General features: G+C 38.7%; 1 protein-coding gene across 3 annotated transcripts in view; it reads right to left on the bottom strand.

The window, feature by feature from the left end:
* Positions 1-567: 567 nt before the first annotated feature.
* adgrl3.1 (adhesion G protein-coupled receptor L3.1) overlaps positions 568-23,645 on the bottom strand; it is a 653,616-nt gene continuing 630,538 nt past the window's right edge. For all 3 annotated transcript variants that reach the window (XM_060840056.1, XM_060840071.1, XM_060840064.1), the window contains one exon: positions 568-2,706. In XM_060840056.1, coding sequence (XP_060696039.1) covers positions 1,904-2,706 — 803 coding nt within the window. In that variant the 3' untranslated portion in view covers positions 568-1,903. The remainder of the gene's footprint in view (positions 2,707-23,645) is intronic.

The following is a 23,645-nucleotide window of genomic DNA, read 5'->3' as shown; positions in this document are numbered from 1 at the left end:
TCACAAAGATGTGCGGGTCAGGTGAATTGGCCATGCTAAATTGCCCGTAGTGTTAGGTAAGGGGTAAATGTAGGGGTATGGGTGGGTTGCGCTTCGGCGGGTCGGTGTGGACTTGTTGGGCCGAAGGGCCTGTTTCCATACTGTAAGTAATCTAATCTAATCAAAGATGGTAAGGATACCTCTGTAAATTTAGGCAAAAGTGAGGACTGCAGATGTTGGAAACCAGAGTCTAGATTAGTGTGGTGCTGGAAGAGCACAGCAGGTCAGGCAGCATCAGAGGAGCAGGATAACTCTGTAAATTTGTCTTTTTTCCTTGAGAAATGGTAATTCATTGAGACCAATCATTTCATTATATCTTCTTTTCAACTGCTGACAATGTTTCAGGTGACAACCAGCTAGTTGGGTGACATAAAACAAGAGCTCAATCTGATGACCATTAAGAAACAAAAATCATTTAAGTCAACTCAGATTTTGTAAATCTGTAATCAGTCATTTATTTGTTGGCAAACAAGATTCACTTTTACAACAAATATTAGTAATGAGGTCATTCAACTTGGAAACCATACAAAATGGATCATAAATTAAAAAAAAAGGAATGACAAATTGTGCTGCTAAGATCATTACTAAAGGGATGCCTACATCAACTAATTGTCAAATAAATAAATTTCCTGTGAGGGAAGGAAAGAAAAAAAGATCGAGTTCATCTTTTTTCACTTCAAAATAACTTTCATTTTAATAAGTCAATATTTTTTACCACCACGGTACAAGTGCCTAGTGCTTTGACTAGATTTAACACAAAAATGCTTCTACTTTTTATTTTTCCACATGCATGAGTTCCACTATTTTCTACCAAGACTCCTTGGTGTCTAGAAGAGTGCCTAGCTCCCTTTGTGGACTTTCATTGCTGATCACATTTATGAATAACATAGTGCATTGTAAACAAAAAGTACTTGCTGTAAATCCTAATCCTTAATTCTTTCTTCTTGCTGGCAAAAAACATGACTTCACTTCAAAGTACACAGTGAGAAAAACCTAAAACAGTTTTTTAAAAAACATTTTTTCTTAGTATTTGTGATCACCTCACTATAAAATGAGCTTTATAAACTGTGATCTTCAGAGGAACTGTCTGGGGGAAGAAGCCCAACGTAAAGACTTATGGAAAAAAACACTGCTCCTACTAGCAAGACAAAACTTGCAAGACCAGCACAACAAAAACTGTCTTGTTCACTACATCAACAGGGACATAAGTTTGGAGGAAAAAAGCATACTACAATATATGTGCAATGTTGAGTGTCTGTACATAGAAATAGTTCAAAATTCTCTTGTCATTAGTTTTATAACCAGAATCATTACAGCGAAACATAAAGTATGTATCTAGCATATAATTTGAATAATTCCCTTTCTTGGAGATTGGAGAGGTTTCCTTTATGATTGTAGGAATTCTGCAGCTTGATAAACTGCAGCATCTAAGTTGTGAGAGAGAGCCACGACTGATATACAGTGGTAATAAAAACAAGAAAAAAAGAAAGCAATCCATACCCTTGCACCAGTATAGCTGGCACTGACTTACACCAAGCCTCAGTTAGAAGTCCTCAAGAAAATAGACACTAGAGAAAAAAGGCTAAAAACATAGCATTATTGAAGGAAGCAAAACTGAATGTCGTTTCAACATACGTGTCCAACCCTCTCAATCAGTTCAGTAATATTTTTATTTTTTTTGCCTTAAAACAGACTATTTCCTTATCAGTTGCTTCCCACGCAGTGCCTTGCTAGGTTGGGTCTCAATAAAAAACTTTTCAAAGTAGTTCAGCAGTTTATCAACAGCATTTAGATTCAAGCAGACACACATTGTTTCACTTGGTTCCAGGCAACCAGAACCAGTTATCCAGGTTAGTCTTTGCCCCTATAGACTAGTGACCAAGTGTGATGGTCCTTTTGAATTCCCTTCAGGTGAGGAACCTTCTTTATTGGGAGGAACAATAAATCCATCACTGCTTCCACGTCCTAGCTGGTAGTAAGTATGAAGTTGCTGTTCATGGTTCCTGGAGCCCAGATTCGGCATACTTTTATAATACACATCATCACCGTCACTACTTTTAGTTGCTGGAGGAGCGCTTTGGGTCTGAGCAGCACTACCATCTGCCAAGGGCACACCTGCCAAAGCAGGCATGCTGGTATACAGAGAATCCCTGTTGGGTGACTGCAGTTCTTCTGTGTGCTCATTGGTTAGCAAAGGAAAAAAGCTCTCACTGTGATCTTGAGGGATCCGTCTTCGGTTGGGATACTGATGGGCCTGATGGTTCTCTACTGAATGCGCCCTTTGTGGCAACAAGGGGGCATCTGACTCCTCTCTAATGAGTTCCAGTCCTAGGCTTTCTTCGTGGTTAAATGAAGTAGCATCATCGAGAACGACTGCATCGTCTTCACTGCTGTTTCCGATGTTGTTCACTAATTTGTTCATGAGGTTCCTGTTCTGTTCGTTGGAGCGCTCGTGGTTGTTCAGATAGGAAGGGATGTAGTTGGACGTGAGTTCTTTCAGGATCTTTTTCTCTAAGGCCGTTTCATTGTGGTTGTACCCACGGTCAATAATTTGCACACAATCACTCAGGTATTCTCCACTGGCAATACTGTAGCTGTTGCCATGGTTACCATTCAGTGGTAGAGTATCCATGACACTTGTATCCCTCGCATTGTTCAGCAACACCTCTGAAAGATAAGACAGGAATCACATTAATCATGACTACAGCTTCTGGCCTCTTCTGGGAATTAAAGGGAGATCACAGCATCTTGGGTAACAGGCTAGATATGCTAAATCTCAAATAATAACTGTGCAACAATCATTTCAAAGCTTCAGGAATCAATATAAGCTCTTATGAATTCATTAGCATGTTACAAGGATTGCACACAAAGTGCACTCTCATCACAATCTACCTTCTTCACAGCATTGCTCATGGTGTTCAGGAGAGAGAAACACATGTGGGGAGCTTGAGAATGTTTTGGAAACACAGAATAGCTACAGAAAACATACTTCTTTGTGGGAGAATCAAGAAAAGTGGGATGGGGGGGGGGGTTATTATCATAAATTTTGGGTAAATAAATAAGCACTTATTCCTGCAAAACAAGTTTGAGTCCCTTCCCTAAAAGGTTTTGGATGCCGAGTTAATTGGAGATTCCCTACTTTGTAAACATAAGCTTGTTCAAAGTGTGCTGTCTGTGTCCTAACTCGAACCAAGTCCCATTCACTGTTGCGCCTGCTGACCTACACCGGTTAAGCAACATCTCCATTTTAAAATCTTTGTTTTCAAATTCCACTCTAGCCTAATCTTTCTCTCTCTCTAGAATTTCTTTCAGTCCTTCACAACCCCTTCCCCTTAACCCCCTCCGCCAGATATATATGCGTCTCTAATTCTGGCTTTTCCACTGCCCCATATTTTATTTAATGAATCATTAAACGTGGTGCTAACCTCTGGATTTTCCTCCCTAAACCCCTCTATCTCACTTTCCTTCCTTACGGCACTACTTTTGAGCTACTTCCTTGACCCTACTTTTGGTTACCTGTCCTACTGTTTCCTTACATGATTGTCAAATATCACATTATAAAAACCAATATGAATAGCTTTGGGTTGTTGTTCAAAAATGAAATTCATGGAGCTTGTGTTGAGGTGAAAAGGATACATGGAGCTAATGGGGTAAAATAAAGTTGTGGCAAACACAAGTCATAATCTATTTGGCAGAACAGGCTAAAGAAATTTGAAGACCTACTCTTAAAGAAATCTGTTGATAACAAATGGAGACAATCCCTTTTATTAAATCTGAGAAGCAAATTTAGTGTTATGAAGTAGATCAAGATTACATCTTTGTATTGTTACCTGAGGTACTGAGGCATCAATCTCACATGAGTAACTTTAGCTTTCAAAGAAAACCTCACTATTTAGCAGAGTATATACCAACTCTTCATACTGAGACAGCACCTTCTAAACCAGTGACCTCTAACATCCAAAGGGACAAAGGGAGCAGATGTGTGGGAAAGCTACCCTCCAAGCTGCACACCATCTTGATTTGCATCTTTATTGTCACTCCTTCACTTCTTGCTTGACCAAAATCCTGGAACTCCCTTTCTATCTGCACTGTGGGTAACCTATGCTATATGGACTTCAGTGGTTCAAAGGTGGTGGCTCAAGGTGGACAACTAATAGAGTTACAATTTTCAGAAAGAGAGGCAGGGATAAACTAGGGGATTACAGACCACTGAGTCTCACATCATTGCTAGGTAAGCTACTGGAGAAAACTCTGAAGGATAGAATTGACCTCTACTTGGAGAGGCAAGGTTTAATCAGTGATAGACACAATGGCTTCGCCAGAGGAAGGTCAGCTTATTTCATTGAATCTTTCAAGGTCATCAGATGTGTCAATGAGGGTAGTTCAGTTGATATTGTTTGCGTGAATTTTAGCAAAGCCTTTGATAAGGTCCCACATGGGAGACTGATAAAGGTAAAAGCATATGGAATCCAGGGTAACTTGGTAAGATGGATCCAAAATTGGCTTTGTGGTAGGAAACAGGGTAGTGATAGAGGCTGTTTGTGGAAGCCACTGTCCTGTTGGGTGTTACAGGGATCAGTTCTGGGTCCCTTATTTTGTGAGATACATACGTAAACAATATAGATGAGAATGTCGGTGGTGGGGGGGGGAATGATAAATAAATCTGGTTAATAGTGAGAAAAAAGGACTTAAGTGACAAGATGATACAGATTGTCTAATCAGATGAGCAGATCAGTGGTAGATGGAATCTAATCCTGATAAATATGAGGTATGCATTTCGGAAGAGCTAACAAGTTAAGGGAGTACTCAATGAATGGCAAAACACTAGGAAGCTCAGAGGAATGGAAGAATTTTGGGGTGTTTGTCTACAGACTGTTAATGGTGGCAGGAGAGTTTAACAGGGTGGATAAGGTAGCACATGAGACACTGTCTTACTCAATTCTGCTGAAAGTTATGAGTAGGGAGGCTATGTTGAAGCTGCACAATATATTGGTTAGGCCACAGCTAAAGTACTATATGTGGCTTTAAACATCACACTGCAAGAAATATATGATTACCCCTGTGAGCATGCAGAGAAGACTCACCAGGATGTTGCCTAGCATCGAAGCGATACAGAGAGAGTGGAAAAGCATGTGTTGTTTTATTTTAAGAGCAGAGAAGGCTGAGGGGGGAACCTGAATGAGGTGTATAAAGATCATCACAAGCATTGTCAGGGTCAGTAGGAGGCTTTGAGAGAGGATCTGAGGAAATTCTTTTCAGCCAGAGGGTGAGAATCTAGAATCTGGAAAGAATCAGGGGCGGCACGGTGGCACAGTGGTTAGCACTGCTGCCTCACAGCGCCTGTAGACCCGGGTTCAATTCCCGACTCAGGCGACTGACTGTGTGGAGTTTGCACGTTCTCCCCGTGTCTGCGTGGGTTTCCTCCGGGTGCTCCGGTTTCCTCCCACAGTCCAAAGATGTGCGGGTCAGGTGAATTGGCCAAGCTAAATTGCCCGTAGTGTTAGGTAAGGGGTAAATGTAGGGATATGGGTGGGTTTCGCTTCGGCGGGTCGGTGTGGACTTGTTGGGCTGAAGGGCCTGTTTCCACACTGTAAGTCTAATCTAATCTACTGCCTGGGAAGGTAGCAGAGGCAGGAATCCTCAAATTTAAAAAAAATACAATGGATGAACACTTGAAATGGCATCAGATTCGAGGTTGTGGGCCAAGTTTGAAAACAGGATCAGTGTAGATGGGTCAGCACAGATTCAATGCACCAAAGAGCCTCTTCTGTGCTACATGACTCTATGACCACCATCTTCTTCAGACAATTAGAGATGGGTAAAACTTTCTGAGGTAGCCCAATGATGTGCAAATACTGCAAAAGAATTTAGAAAAACCTTACTGCAGTATTCATCACTGAAATTATGGGGCAACACAAATAAGCGGTGGATAACCAAAAAGGATCCAAACGTAAGGTATTATGGATGTGGCTTTTAAGTAAATAGGACATTTTGGGTTGTCATAACTTTCTCAAAACACTATGAAAAGGTTAAGTTAATGAAAACAAAAGATCAGATGAAAGCCTTCCTCAACACAGTATCAAGTATAGTTAGATTAATGCAGAGCAAAAGTTGCATGATTATCATTGTTATTCTATGGAATAACGCCTTAATTAACTCAAATCCATGTTTGTTATGTACTTTAATTAAAAAAAACTTAACAATTAGATATGATACCAGCAAAGGATACATACTGCATAATTTTTGAAAGATTTCTCGTTTCCTTTTGAATGGCAAAACCTGGACATTAGTAAATATTTTCATTTTTAATGGTTATATTGATTACTTAGATTTCAAAGAGTTGTTGCACATCTAACTGGACACACACCACAGACAATTTAAAAAAAGCACAATGGTGCATATATACATATAAAACAAATTACAAACAGAGCTGACTGACAAAGATGAAATCCTCAACTAACAGCAAGACCACCCATTTGGAAGAATTAATGTACACAAAATGGCTCCAGTTGGTACAATTGAAGAAGAAAACATTTTAAAATTTAAATGAAGAGAAACAAAATCATTTACTAAATAAAGCAGTTTCTGCTCAAGGCGCTGCTACCCTTCGGTAGTAAAGGGCTGCTGTGGGACTTCTTCAAAATGTATTCACATCCTTAATTAATGCAATAAGAAGTTAACCTATCTAGATAGATAAACTGGGCTATTTTCCCTGATTAAAGCAGTAATCTGTCCAGAATACAGGTACTTTTACTCAATTTGAAAGGCCAAATTTTCCCCTCTCTCCTTCGTCATAGATGTTTTCCTGAAGTCTGAGGCAAACAACTTGATGGACCACCTGGACTATGTGCACTGAACACAGAACTCAGTGTAATTAATTAAAATTAACTAATTAGCATATGAATGAGTTAACTCCAGCTTGTACTCACATCATGGATAGATGGAATATATTGTGCAATTGTTTACTTCAATAACGTGATGCTCAATTTCAATTTAGGTCCACCTAAGTCTAACGCATGTGGATATAGTGACAACTCTCTCAGGAAAAACTAATGATATGGGAGATCTTTAAATATATGTAAATGCAATGTAGTCCTGAACAATAGCGTAACTACCAGCTGTGTGGCAAATCTCAAATTTATTTATTAATGTGCCTGGACAAACTGGATATTTCACTCAAGGTTAAGAGAAGAAAACTTGAGGGGCAAACTAATTCAAAACGTTTTTCATTCACTGAATGAATGCAAGTTCAAGCATCTCAATCATACTGTATATTCCCTTTACAGAATGCTTTTTCTTCAGGTCATTAAATCATTCAGTGACACTAGAAGCCAAATTATAACCAGTCAATAATGACAGATGTTTACGGATAATGGGTGATGAGCAACACTGCAGAGTAGAATATTGTCCTCCCAAAACTTCCTGATTAGACTTAACCAGATTCAGCAGCATTCAACTGGATAGATTTGGATACAGAGCTAAAGGGAACACTAACAAAAAACTGTATCTATAAACATTTATTCACTTTTCAAAAACAAATCTCCTTGTTCAACTCTTGTTATACCACAGTTATCGCCTAGATTTGGCGGGAAGAGAATGGTAACTAAAAGAATTACATTTGATATGCAATGTTTAGTTTTACTCCCATACTTGTCTCTCTGTAGGGCTCTAAAGGACAGCATGAAGAAAAGGAAAGAAAAAACACAAGTAAGCATACAGCGACAGTAGAAGAAACATGAATAAAAGCAAATAGATTGATGGTATGCAGAAAATATCTAACAAATCCCATCTTCACTACACATAATCAATGGCTAATTTAAATGTTTTTAAGCTGAAAACAAACAATCGCACAATTTAAATGATAACAAATGTGCTTGTACTACTCATATCAGAATCACCACATGTAACTGTTTTATAAAGACTGCAACCCCTTCACCGGCTTATTGTTATCAAGTCAATGATCAAATGACAAAGTTCTGTTTGAATCTGGTTTTATTAATATTTATATGAAACATCCATGCTGGAAAGGTAGGACAAGATAGATGCTTAAATTGATACCTGCGCCGGTGAAAGGGTTGGAAAATATAAGACCCCTTTGGTTGGCCTATAGAGGCTGTAGCGAATAACTATCTAAATTTGTAGCTATCTAAAGACTAATATTTCAGTCCCATCACACCAATGTTACCATACATATTGTTGAACATTTTGTTAGTAGTTTTCATGACCTCTCCTCCCCACAGATTCTAGCCAGATGATCAGCGTGACTGCTACTTTACAAAAGGGTATATTTTCCACTGGCTTCCTCAGTTTACATCCAAAACAAATTTGGCTAAATGTTCAAAACAAATGTAAAACAATGTTAAATGCGTAACAATATATGCAGTCAAGCCTCCTTACCACAACAAGTGGAACATTCTAAAAATTCTAAATAATAAGTGCTTGACCCAGCCTCAATCAAGAGCTGGAAAAATGTGGTGGAAAACGATAAATTTAAGACATTTGTATTCTAAGATGAGGTTTGACTGATGGTAAACTGGTGAGAGACAGCATTCTAGCTTCAAAGCAAGAAGCAAGTTACACTCAAAACAGATGAATTGAAAGTCGGTGAGAAATTAACATTCCCAACAACTGATGACCATTGTCCACTGTGAAACAGAAAGATTAAATTGAAATGATCAAATATTCTGCTGTGAATTATTCTTCTGCAATCTAATTTCTTTTTGGAATACAGCCTCCACAGACCATAGATGGGGTATTGCCACTATAGTGAAACATTTGGAGTAGCACACCTTGTGTGTTGTACATGCTGACTGAGGGGTTGTTATAGACTGCTGATTCCGCAAGCAATGTGTTATAGGGATTGTTAGTGCCATGAGGACGAAGAAGAGCATTGGTTATTAGATGGTTAGCCATAGCCCCTGGAGCAGCCAGACGGAGAAAGACAAACAAAGAAAAAAGATCAATCAGGCAAATGTAGGAAAATAAAATATTCTTAATGGTAAAATTTGAAGTCACATTATTAAACAAGCTGAATAGAGTCAGACCTGGAATGTTGAAATTTACAAAGAAAATTAATAAATGCCTTTGACAATGTAAATGCATTTGCAAATGGGCTAACACAATCAATGCTGGTTTTCCTTATAACCTACTCTATAAAACAAACAGATTCAGTCAGAATTATTACTTGATTTCTTAGAATTACCCACAGGTAAATTGTAATACCAAGCCCCTTATATAAAAAAAGACTTGCAATCCAATTGATTTTTTTTCTGCAAACTTTAATCATTTCCGTTCCAATTTGTAACAACAGCTTAAGGGTTCCATTGTTTATTACTTCAATTTTCCTAAGACCAAAGCACAGCTGAGAAATAGAGCGGTGACATTATGGAAGAAATATGGATTTACAGATAATGAAACAGAAGACACGGAATGCGATACTGGATATGGACTCCACAAAATTTCAAAACATGAATCAACCTCATCCATATGCAAGCATCGGGGTCTAAAAATGCACTTTTGAAGATAACACTCTGCGTTAGTCATGTTCAGATTAAAGATGCTTGTATTAGTATTAGACAGTGTTTCATAGAATGGGATTTGTGCTTTTCTGCAAGGATGCTTTGCTAATATTGAATACTCTCAGAGAACTGTCGCTGAAAATCAATTTCCGTGAATACTGTTAATTTGGATGCATTCTGGAGATCCTATAGGTGTTGAATTCTGAGCACATTTCAAATTTAATAAATTGACCATGTTCTCTGTAGTACAGTATTGGTTATAAATTTAAATATTGATAGGTTCTGTCTCAACTCAATAAAAAAAAACAATGAAGCAAGCCCAAACAAGGGTAATTGCCCCACCATGGAGTATACCCCTTGTTGTTATTTACTAAATGTTATTTGCACAAGTACCTGACTTGAGTATCAAGAGCCCTTTTTTCTAATCACAAATGAAATTATTTGTATATCACCAATTTGATTAGATTAGATTCCCTACAGCGTGGAAACAAGCCCTTCGGCCCAACCAGTCCACACCAACTTTCCGAAGAATATCCCACCAGACCCATTTCCCTCTGACCAATGTACCTAGCACTACGAGCAATTTAGCATGGCCAATTCACCTGACCTGCACATCTTTGGAGGGTGGGAGGAAACTGGAGCACCTAGAGGAAACCCACGCAGACACAGGGAGAACGTGCAAACTCCACACAGACAGTCGCCCAAGGCTGGGATCAAACCTGGTAGCCTGGTGCTATGAGGCAGCAGTGCTAACCACTGAGCCACGATACCGCTCAATTGCTGAATTCCTATTAGAGTCATAGAGATGTACAGCATGGAAGCAGACCCTTCGGTCCAACCCGTCCATGCCGACCAGATATCCCAACCCAATCTAGTCCCACCTGCCAGCACCCATCCTATATCCTTCCAAACCCTTCCTATTCATATACCCATCCAAATGCCTCTTAAATGTTGCAATTGTACCAGCCTCCACCACTTCATCTGGCAGCTCATTCCATACTCGTACCACCCACTGTGTGATAAAGTGATAAAGTCTCTTTTATATTTTTCCCCTCTCACCCTAAACCTATGCCCTCTCGTTCTGAACTCCCCGACCCCAGTGAAAAAAGACTTTGCCTATTTACCCTTGGTGTATGGATTTTTTGTCAAACTGCTCTCCTCATTGGAAAAATTGGTACTGCAAATCTACAGACTTATCTCTTTTAAACTTAGATTAAGTTTAAAGTGCTTGGTATTTCTAAGACTATTATCCATCTTTCTTTGCTCAAAATGTTGACGATTTTTCCATCCAATATTCCCCCAAATTTATAACACGCTCAGGTAAAAATTTATACATAGCTTCCTGCACAAGTAAAATGGGTGGATGATTGCACCTCATTTTACATTTATCAAGCACTATTCAAACAAAAAGAAATTGCCTGTAAAATGAAACTTCCAATACAGGTTTTGTAGGTTTAACTCTGCAGCATGGATTCTGTACCAACTTGGACATTTAACAGAAAATTCACAACCAGGAAAAGTACATGTCCATTTACTTTCAGTTTCTTGACAGCTTTTCACTGAGTTGAATTCTCTTTTATGGAGACTGCAAATATGAGATAAACACACTTAATAAAATTTGAACGTTTTTCGAGTTTTAATGGATGCGGCCGTACATCAGGAGTAACTCAGTAATGCATTAAGGTAGTGGAAAATATCACAACAGCCATTCAACACATCACAACACAAAGTCCTCTGTGTGATCACTCATCATAGTAAACAGTTTGGAACAAAGGTTAGGACACTGTCATTCCAAAAAAGTGTCAGAAACAAAACTTGCATTTCATACCTTTCAAAGAGAGTATTCAAATGCATTGAAGTCCTGGATGGCTCTGAAAAATCTATTTAATTTGTAGAACACTAGAAAAGGTGGTGTTTCATTTGTGTTGTTAAGAGGTCTAAACAATCCTGCAATACTAGAGATTATCAAACCTATTTTGTCTCTGCTGGGTCTCTGAAACAGCAGTGCGTTTACTCCACACAGTTCTGGTCAATTCAGCTCTAATTTGTTCATACATTTTAAGCTCTCGTTTTGAAGAAGTATTTATAGGATCAACTTCCACTACTTTTTCAGGCTGTGTTCCAGATTCCAACAATGTTGAATGAAATAATTTCTGCTCATTTCCCTCCTTCAAGATTTTTTTGTCAATGATTTTAGATCAGTGGGGCAATCTTCTCCTTCCTGGAGGTGGTGAGGTAGATGGCAAGGGTAAATAACTATGCTCATAGACAATGCACGATACAAACTCATATTTTGCCTTTGCAACATTTAGGACAAGGAGGCCCACTGGGGATTTTTCAATTAATGCTTTTGAGTGATTAATTAATGCTTTTGAGCGTTCAATTAATAGATACTTTAAGGGTTCAACCAGCCTCCCATTGGATTACTTGCCTTCCCAGTAGATGATAAGTAGTGACTGGTCAGCCAAGTTGCCTTGATTTTGCAGGGAGATGGGCTGGAGAAGAGGAGTTCTCTCCAATTCCTGCAATCTGGCTTCAAGTGTGTGGCTACTGAAAGCTAACCCCTGCTCTTACCTCCAACCTCCCCACAGCACCCACTCTGTCAGACCTGAAAGAAAAACACTGAACTACTTTGCTGTTGAACCCCTTCTGGCCAAGCCCTCAAGCAGTAATTTCGGGATCTGGAAGCTCTTGGCCAATGTAACAAGGTGGGTCTCCAAGGGCGAGATCTGTGATTCGCCAAGAGATTCACCAGTCAGCTCTTGACAAGCTAATTATTCTCTGCCACTGAAAGCATTTTCAGGCCAAAACGTTGAATGTTTTCAGGAAGGAGTAGATATAGCTTAAGAGCTATATCTAAGGCTAAGGGGATCAAAAGGTATTGGGAAAAAGCAGGAACAAGGTGGTGATCAGCCATGATGATACTGAATGGTGGAGGCTTGAAGGGCCAAATGGCCTACTCCTACTCCTATTTTCTCCATCAATATTTAAGTGGGCCTTGATCTACTGGGATTTCTTGTTGGAAGGGGTAGATGTCAGTGGCCACTGAAAATGCCTGTTCCCACTACTTACACCACGGTTTTCCATTTTGTAGGCTATCACCTCTGGATATTGACCTATCTGCTAAAGAAATCATTTTTTTTAACTTAATCTTATTAATTACATCAGCTGTTAAACTTCTCTATTCCAAGGAGATCAGCACAAACACTCCTCATAACTGTAATCTGCCATCCATTGCAACATTGGGATAAATCTTCCCTGTAACCTTTTACATTTTTAATAAAGTCTGGAGTCAAAATGAACCACAACCATTCACCGGAGATGTAACCCCATGATTTGTAAAGTTCTAGAATAAACGTATTGCTTTTATATTTTATTCTTTGATGTGTAAAACTAGAAAACCACATACTTTTGTAACAAACACTTGTCCTGCTAACATGTATGCGCACTAAGGCATCTGGACTCTTACCCATTTTAAAAATGCACGCCATTTATTGTATATAGCCTTGCCATTTAGTTCACCTGAAATGCATTCTCCACACCTGTCCACAGTAAGTTTCAACTGCCACACTTCTGTCTGCTTCTCCATTTCTGAAGCTTACCAACTTTTCTGATCATTATCTACAACTTTGCAAGGTGCTATATCTGCTGTTTCTGACAACTGAGTCGAGGTCATGGATAAAAATTTCAAAGTGTACGGTCCAAAAACAGACCTTTCTGATGCACATCCCAGCAAACCACGTTTTAGTCTGGAAATAATGACAAATCGTCCACTTTCATTTTTAACGTTTATTGGTAGAGTTTGGAGTTAGGAACCGCAACTTTGCTGAAAACTGACAGCTGTGCATAATATTTATCATTACAGCTTCTTAGTGTTCCAGAATGCAACACAAACCTTCACACATACAAAGAAGGCAATGGTAAGTCAGCAAGCAAAAAAAAGATAAGCTTAATTTTTCAGAATAATTTTCAGCCTGTATATTCAGTTAATACATTCTTACCCATTGATTATTCTCCATCCAAAGCTCGATAACACTTATCGTGGAGTTATTTAGATTTCCTCAGCCATTTTAATATAAATACAAACTACATGTCATGTGAAATATATAGTTTATTAATTTATGTTTTATGCCTGTATTTGACAAGAGACTTAAAAATTAAAAAGCAACAAATTATGTTACTGTGCAGAGAAGTGAAAAATAAATGATTTTTAAAATTTTAACTTCGGAGAATTGGTACCTGTACATACAAATTGAGTTCTGTTTGACTTTAATATTCAACCTCTGGTTACCGAGAATAAATTACATCTGTATCATGCATGATTCATGCTGACTATCATGTCAGCAATATCTGGTAATCACAAATTAATCCTGGGAATAGAGCTCATACAAATTAAAAAGTATTTTCCTCAAATAAATGCAACAAGACCAAGAGAATGAAGAATTTTGCATTGTGCACAAAGGTCAAGCCACAATTCCTGAAGGGACTGCATTCTATTTGACTGATCCTATGTTTTTGTCAACTAAAAACCCATTCTGCCCATAAAGTATATTTTAAATTTCAACAGATAGTCACTCTCTAGATAAATTGGATTTCAAAATGGTCAAAAATGAACACCACCCAGTAATTGCCCATTTATATTAAAATTATTGTAAAATGCCATACAGTAAGTGTCAAGTTTCATGGACCTCCTTTATTTTCAATAAAATATCCAATACATTATAGTCCTATTAATATTTTTGTCAAGTAAACCATAGTCCACAATTAAAAAAAAGGTCAATATGACACAAAGGGATAACTATTAGAAACAAAAATAGAAATTGCTGGAAAGACTCAGCAAGTCTGGCAGCATCTGTGGAGAAAAAGTGGACTTAATGATATAGGTCCAGTGACCCTTCTTCAGAACCAAGCTTTAACTATTAGGCTGTGTAGCCTAACGCAGATTAAAAAAGAAATTCCAGACCGCTTGGCAATCTTCAAAAATTCATAAACCCCCAAGCTTCTAAAAGTGAATTGCCGCAGTCAACAACATTAATACTAGAAAATCTTCCTTAACATACTTACCAATGGTTTAATGAACAACCTACAGCATGGCTACAGAGATTTACTGCACCCCTGCAGAAGCCTAATTACAGCATGAAATATTTACAAGTGGCTTCTCTTATAAATGTGAACGCAGGAAATTTTAATGAGTCAGTAAAAGTATGATTTCATAAACATCGAAGTGCGGACTTTTCAATACATTGTGCATACACATTTATATGAATGTACACAGAAACAAGAGAGTGTTTGTGGAGATTACTATTTGTTAGTGAAATACAAGTTGACAGTACAGACAGATGTTATGTAGCCCATCGAGTCTGCACTGTCCCTCTGAAGAACATTTCACCAAGACCCAATCCCCCCCACCCAACATATTAATGTAATCCCACATTTCTCATGGCTAATCCACCTAGACTACACTTCCCTGCACACAATGGGCAATTTAGTATGGACAATCTACCTAATTTGCACATCTTTGAACTGTGGGAGGAAACTGGAGCACCCAAAGGAAACTCATGCATATACAGGAGGAATGTGCAAACTCCATGTCGTCACCCAAGGCTGGGATTGAACAGAGGTCACTGATGCTGTGAGGCAGCAGCGCTAACCATTGTTCCACCCTAAATGTCATGCCATTCTCTGCAATTTTTGGGAATTGGGGCCAGCTTTTAAAGAAACTATGCTTCAAGTCCCCTGACAGGTGTCATAAATTAGATAAAATATATACCCATATTAGTTATTGTACTCTTATGTCTATTTGCCCATTATTTTGAAATAATGAATCCTACAGTGACAATGGAACGTATAAAAAAAGTATACAGCAGTGATCCATTACACTCTTTCCCAAGAGTGTAGCACTGTGCGTGTACTATGCAATATGGACTCAAGCAGTTCAAGAAAGCAGGCAGCTTGTCATTGACAGAAAGCAATGGTCAATAAGTACTGGCCCATGCAATGTCATTCACCTTCCAGGAAAGAAAAGAAAACAGAGTTTCCTCAAAAAAAATATCATTTTACCAATAGCTAGTAAAAGTGTCTATCAACTATTCTGAGATAACAGTAGCAGACATTGCAAAATTTAAAAAAAATGTACTTTAAACCAGTGTAAAATAAACATTTTGAAGTTGATAGCATAGGTCTGAGGACCAGAATTGCTCATCAAGCAATATCTTCCTTGGGGCTCAGGGATTTCAATATAACCTGACTTGTCAGCCAAGAAATACAATGGAGCTGGGCTATTCTGTCAGCTTCTTACAAGATGCACAGGATGAGGCTGCAGTTTTCCTGATTCATGAGTGGAAATCCAGGCCATGAATGTCTTCTCTCTTTACCAAACGAAATAACTGCACAGAGGTCGCTATCCCGTCACCAAGTCACCCTTTATTTAAATGCGCACTGTACATGAGGCTGTGACCAGCCAGTTCAAAGACAGTGTCTAGATTGAGGAGACTTTCTAAATCTCCTTTTTCTTTATTTTATTAAACAATACAGTTTACAAAATAGTTAGCATTAACAGCTGTATGCAAAGAAACAGCAATTTTACAAGGGAGAGGAGCAGCAAAGCCAGGCCCCACACACTACCGTTCAACCAGTTTTCAGGGAAATGAGGACAAACCTCAAATCCCAGTTTCAGTCATCACAAAACAGTAACAATGACAAGTACATATAAGACAGTCCAATTATACACAAAAAAACTAGCGCATAAAAAAAAATCTCCTGTTTATATCTGTCAGCCAGGGCTCCCTGATTGGCCCAGATTAACAAACTCATTCAAGAATCTCATAGTCAATGAGATCCACCTGGCCATGGCTCTAATTACTGCCTCATTTGCTGAGGATTTCCAGAATTTTCAGTTTTTATTTCATTGAGTTAAATCCTCCGTCCTCATCACTACCTGTTGCCTCTGCAGCAACTCTTAACATATGTTCGATATTTATTACTTGCTGGTTTGTGTTGTCTGAACTACACAGCCAGATCTGACATATAGGTAATTTTACTGGACTAACGATCCAAAGACATCAAAATCTAACTCGGCAGCTGGGAGAATTGAATTCAATTAATTAAATACTGGTATAACATGCTCGTCATTGATCATGATTGGGAAACTAATGATTATCATAAATACTGCTTGATTCATTAATGTCCTTCAGGGGAGGAAATCTACCATCCTAATCTGATCTGACGTATACATGACTTCAAATCTATAGCAATGTGGTTGACTTTTCACTATCCTCTGAAATTGAGAGTCAAGCACCTTTTGCTATAGAACTGCTATAGAAACATCAAGCACCGAAAGTGTACCTTAATCTCATGGATTTAGAATCCAAGGCGGCAGCTCACCTTGACAGTGACACTCAAATTCCAAGAATGAATAATGATAAACCTGAGCACAGTCCTGTCACATTACTGACTTCTAATCTTGAATAAAAACACCAAGTTTTCTTACTGCCGACAGTTCCAGCTATGGGTAAACTAATGGGATTTAACAAATGGAGTCTCATGGCTGTCACAGCTGCAAATGTGTTGCTGGTCAAAGCACAGCAGGCCAGGCAGCATCTCAGGAATAGAGAATTCGACGTTTCGAGCATAAGCCTTTCCTGATGAAGGGCTTATGCTCGAAACGTCGAATTCTCTATTCCTGAGATGCTGCCTGGCCTGCTGTGCTTTGACCAGCAACACATTTGCAGCTGTGATCTCCAGCATCTGCAGACCTCATTTTTTACTCTCATGGCTGTCACGTTGAGCTCTATAGCGCCATTGGTGCCATGACCTAAACATTGTTGCTGTTGCCAGTGTTCGCACAGCACACTGAACTTGCATCCTTCTCAGAACAGGGCACCCACTAGTTTGTACTGGAAGCACTCTGCAGAATGGTGTTATGGAGGTGTCAAAGTCATTCTGTACGGTGCTCCCAGTAAAAACTGAGCTGGGAAGGATGCAAGCTCAGGTGCACTGTCCGAGCACTGGCAACAGCAGCAATGTTCAGACCATGAAGCCGATCAGCCATTCTTGTTGGTTTTGAGCACAATTCGAAACCCTGTAGGTCTAGTGAACTACAGAGTCAAATCTCTCAATGCACACTGGCCCTCCTACTGCACTGCTTGAAGGCTAAACAAGTCATCAATTTAAGGTTTTGATCTCTGTTATAGCTTGGTTTGTGGAAACACTGTGTATTTGTTTTTGGTATGGTGCTGTGGTGAATTTGTGCATACGTGGAAGGAGGGCTGAGGATTTGTATGGCACCAGAAATGAAATTGAATTCAAAGCTCTTACTGTTCTGATTTAGTTCATAATAGAGAGCACAAAACATAATTGAATGACTATAGTTCAGATCTGAAATGCCTGACAAAATAATACATGCTGGCCAAGCAATGCTTATTGGAATTTTATGCATTCAACTTGCTATCATAAACTGTTGGGTCCTATCACAATGGTAGTGATAAATCCAAGTTTCTGACAGTGTTCAGATACAAATCCATCGTAACTGGACTTCATACATTCTAGGAAAAGCACAAGAGAAGATTGCAGAATTTCTAGAACAACTAACAAATAACCTATGGACCAGTCTAAAGAAAACGCACATCAGTTCGATTATGTTAAATATTAAATGCAATATAATGGAGAAAAGTAGGATGAGAGGGCAATATACCAAGACCAACAGAGAGTCCAGAAAAGGTCAGAAACTACAAGGCAGAAGTATTAGTATTTTGCATCAGCAGCTTTGTAAAGTGTTGCTGGGACCAATGCCTTCCTGTTGGACTTAGTTTTTTAAGAAAATTGAAAGTTGTCAGTACCATTCATGGTTTTCTGATCCTAAGTGAATAGCAGAAAAGTAGGGAGCAGAAACTGTCCTACACTGTGGTACCTTTTGTTGGAGGGCCTGGATAATTGGCTAGTTTTAATACATTGTTAACCTAGCATGGACCAAGAATTTTCTATTCAAATACAAAGATGCCTTGAAAAATAATTTAAGATTTATACTTTTATTTCTAAGTTTTTTGACTGAATTACAATGGGCTGGACATTATGATGATAATGACAATGAAACTGTAATGTTTGCAGTAATTAGTCCAATGAACTGACAGCAATTTCTGCAAAAAAATTCCTCTGATAAAAGGTCATCAGAATGAAATGCTAATTGTTTATTTTCTCCATTGATGCTGTAGGTTTGATGGTCATTTCTAGAATCTGTGGAGTTCTTTTTCTCAGACTTCCTGTCTCTGTTGAATTTCCCGTTTAGATCAATTTCTGGAATCTACACACATGCATTATAATGGAGGCACATCCAGAAGATGCTGTCAGTGGTTCTACATTTCTCCAGAGGATCATCCCTCAAGAATGTATTTAATGAAGGTTAATCAAATTTACGAGAACTTCCATTTCTACAACAATTATTTTGCTGCAAGGATTCTTGAAAAATATGTTTTTCAACAAGTCATCTTGAATGAAATGTATTAGGGATTTTTTTTTACAAATTTCATAATTACTATCAAATTACACTGGTGGCCCTGAATAACTAATTTCATATTTATGAAGTGTTAGACTTCTCTGAAATGAATTTTAAAAATGTTTATTTTAAAATATAAATATTTTTAAAAGATTGTTAATTTTTAAAAATTTCTACCTCAATTGATCATAATCATTTAGTTTGTTAAGCAAAATGTTAATTACAAATTCTGAAAAAGGGTCACTCGACTCAAAATGTTAACTCTGCTTTCACTACATATTTGTTGTCAGACCTGCTGAGTTCCTCCAGTAATTTGTGTTTTTGTTTCATTTCTCCAGCATTCACAATTCAATGTTGTATTTTATTTAAGTGAATTACAATGACAGATAAAACATATGTGTAACTTCCTAGTTTATTCCAAGTAAATATTTCATATTGGCTCCTTACCTGATTGGTAACATTATCGCTGCTGCGTGTCAACATATTCGTTGGACTTGGTGCCAGATTTCATCTGTCATTGGGAAAGAGGATAACTACACCACAGTTTTGTGGGTAGCTTTTTTCAAGGTCAGCAGCAAGCTCCGCCACTGCCTGCAAAATCTGTCTTACTTTGACAGAGAGTAAGTCTATAGTCTGACTTACTTTGAATCTTTTCTAGTAGCTATAGCTTTGAATCAATTTGCTATAGAACTAATTATAACAACTGACCAACCCAAGTTGAAAATACATTGGTGTTTGTTTCAAATGGCTAAAATGTCTTTTGAGGTAATTTACCTTTTGACAAGTTATTGAAACTGATGGCACAATGAAAAACAAAATGAAACCGTAGACTTTAAGTATTAAAGCTTCATGCATGGCGCAGAAAAAAGAAAATGCAATCGGAAAACTAATTAATTGAAAATTAAAATTAAATGACATGATTAAATCTTTGGAAGTTCTCAAATGGACAAAAGCTACAATAAAACAAGGATCAACTACTGCAAAAATCCCTATGCCCTAGCCCAAAACAATGTGCAGCTAACTAAATTCAGTGAAGATCTAACACAAAGAGCTTAATATTCACAAAATTCATGACATTCATGACTTTTCGAAAGCCATACCCTGAGACCTTAATTAAAACAGGTTTTTTTCAAAACTCTCCCTCCCATCCCAATCCATGTTCAAACATCATTTGGTTTTACTAGAAAGCAGTAGCAATTTAATAAAAATGTAACTTGACATTATATTTTGAAGTGAAAATATCAGCTTCTTGCTATATCATGCATGTTTCATTAAATACCTGATCAAGTTACTACAGCAACTCCAATTGTTGAGTTGTTTTACCTTTCTCTAATGGCCTTAAAAAGAGAACAATGTTTATAATACGGGATTCTAAACTTCACATATTTTTTTGTTAGTTTATCCAATAAAGTTGCTTCTTTTTTCGATTTATAATGGATCAACTCAGCAATGTCAAATTGTCAGAAATCACATCCAGATACACTGCTCCACTATCAACACTATATCATTTATCTTTTTTGACTGTAAAGCCATGTTTTGGAGCGTTGGGTTGGGTATACATAGGACAGCAACTCTATCACGCACACAAACAGAGATTACTACAGATTCAAGAGTTCCTGTGAACTTAAAAATTATGTCCTTCAATCTGATTACTAAGTATGAGTGAACTGCTTTCTTCAGAAATGGAAACTACTTGCAGTTCACATGTCGATATTTGAAATTAGCTGTAAATGCCAAAGAAAATACATATTTCTATGACTGCAAAATTAATATTTTTATTTTGCGTTTTGCTTCAACATATATTGTATCCAAATAGATTTAGTACTAGCTACTAAACTAATATATTCATTCGATAAAAGCAAATTACTGCAGATGCTGGAATCTGAAACAACTTCTCCTTCAACTCATCCCAATTAGCTCCAAATCAAAGGTGTAGCAATGGGTACCTACATGGGTCCTAACTATGCCTGCCTTTTCATGGGGTATGTGGAGCATTTCTTGTCCCAGGCCTATCCGGTTCCCCTCCCACAGCTGCTTTATCGGTACATCGATAACTATTTCGGTGCGGCTTCATGTTCACGTCTTGACCTGGAAAAATTCATAAACTTCGCTTCCAGCTTCCATCCCTCCATCATCTTCACCTGGTCCATCTCCGACACTTGCCTTCCTTTCCTTGAGCTTTCTGTCTCCGTTTCCGGCAATAGTCTATCCACTAATATCCATTACAAGCCCACTGACTCCCACAGCTATCTGGACTACAGCTCTTCTAACCCTATGTCCTGTAAGGACTCAATCCCTTTCTCTCAGCTCCTTCACCTCTGATGCAATTGTTCCGATGAGGCCACTTTCCAAAGTGGTGCTCTTAATATGTGCTCCTTCTTTTCCAACCGCGGCTTCTCACCTACAGTTGTTGACAGGGTTCTCAACAGCGTGCGGTCCATCTCCTGTGCCACAAACTTCACCCCCTCCCAGAACAAGGATAGGGTCCCTCTTGTTCTCATCTTTCACCCCACCAGACTTCACCTGCAAAGAATAAACCTCCTTCATTTTCGCCAACTCCAACACAACGCCACCACAAAACACATCTTCCCTTCCCTCCCCCTGTCTGCATTCCGCAGAGATCGTTCCCTCCGGTACAACCTAGTCCACTCCTCCATCACACCTAACACCTCTCCCATCACACACGACACCTTCCCATCACACCTAACACATCTCCCATCACACACGGCACCTTCCCATGCAATCGCAGAAGGTGCAACACTTGCCCCTTCACCTCTTCCATGCTCACATCCAAGGCCTCAGACACTCATTTCAGATTAAGCAGCATTTCACTTGCACCTCTTTCAATTTGGTCTATTGCATTTGTTGCTCCCAATGTGGTCTCCTCTATATCAGAGACAAAACGCTGACTGGGTGATCGCTTTGCTGAGCGCCTTCGGTCTGTACGCAACCAGGTCCCGGACCTTCCCGTGACTTGCCACATCAACACACAATCCTGCTCCCATGCTCACATGTCTGCCCTTGGCCTGCTGCAATGTTCCAATGAAGCTCAATGCAAACTGGAGGAATAGCATCTCATCTTCCAACTTGGCATGTTACAGCCTTACGGTCTCAACATTGAATTCAACAACTTCAGATAATTTTATTTTGTTTATTTTATTTATCTTTTTTTAATTTTTTTTCACTGTTCTGTACCTCTTATTTCTTGATTGTCTCTCTTTCTCTCGCTCCCCACTCTCTCATCACCTTTTTCCTCTCCTCTTCCCCCTTTGCTACCCTTCTCCCCTGTTTTCCATTTTGCCTCTGCTTCACCCATCCCCCCCATTCCCCCTACATTTTGTCACATAGCACTGACTTCAGGCTTGGCATTCACAGCTCCTAACCTCCCTAATAATCTCTCTATGCACTGTCATTATCACCTCTTTATTGCTTCTGGAGCCATGACTCACCTTCTCTCAGCCTAGTATAAATACCTCCCTATTTCTCCCCTGTTTATTTAGCTTTGACAAAGGGTCAGTTAGACTCGAAACGTCAGCTCTTTTCTCTCCTTACAGATGCTGCCAGACCTGCTGAGATTTTCCAGCATTTTCTCTTTTGGTAATATATTCATTCTCCTTTAACACCCCACACAATTAACAGATTCAAAATTAGTTATATTTCTCTATGCCACCGTTGTACGGGTAGAGTTAGTGCTTTGGGCATGATCAACAATTTAGGTGCAAATTGCATTCAAGCTGTGCTTTTTTTTTCCAAATTGAGCATTTTGGTCTGGTTTTCACTCAAAGTTACTTAAAATATCAGGAGATGTATTTCTTTTATAATTAACTTGTGCAATTGGATTGGTTTGTAGCATTTTTTTACTTTAAAAAGTGACACTCTTTAAGATGTTATAAAATGGTTTATTGATCCAGCTAAAAGTAGGGTTATCACTCAAGTTAATTATTACTGCCTTCCACATGTGCGACACGAGACTCCCCAAGCAGGTGCTCTACTTCAAACTCTGAAATGACAGGCCATCCCCAGGTGGACAGAGGAATCACTTCAGTAATACCCTCAATACCTTACTGGTGAAGGGCAAAATTCCTGAGAATCACTGGCCCAAGATCGTCCATAGTGGAGAAGCACAATCCGGGTAGATGTCAAGCACCTAGAGACTTGCCGTCAGTAAAAAGCGCAAGTCAGACAAAAACAGTGAATAAAACAGCACTGCCACACCAACGCCCCACCCACCCCTTTTTGAGACCGCCTTCTGCTCCAAGTGTAACAGCCTGTGGAAGCCACACCGGTCTGTATAGCCACTTATAGACTCACCCTGAGAGTCGAAGAGAGTCATCCTCAGCTGCGAGGGACCACCAATGATGATGAATTATTACAATCAGTATCCAGCTGACAACTTGAGTCACCTGAACATTTTAACAACTGAAAGTCAACTTCAGAAAGTATTGAGAACAATTTACAAGTTTCATTGGTACACACTTGTCAGTTTCTTAACAAACTAAATATTTTTCCAATATTTAAAAGCTGCCTAATGGTGTTCTCGTTGCTCCATTTTAAGAGCCGTTTCAAAGATCTGTAAATAGGTATATTAGTAGAAACTA

This window comes from Hemiscyllium ocellatum, chromosome 2 (genome assembly GCF_020745735.1).
Source record: "Hemiscyllium ocellatum isolate sHemOce1 chromosome 2, sHemOce1.pat.X.cur, whole genome shotgun sequence".
Lineage (NCBI taxonomy): Eukaryota > Metazoa > Chordata > Chondrichthyes > Orectolobiformes > Hemiscylliidae > Hemiscyllium > Hemiscyllium ocellatum.
This window is presented reverse-complemented; position numbering and strand designations above follow the sequence as displayed.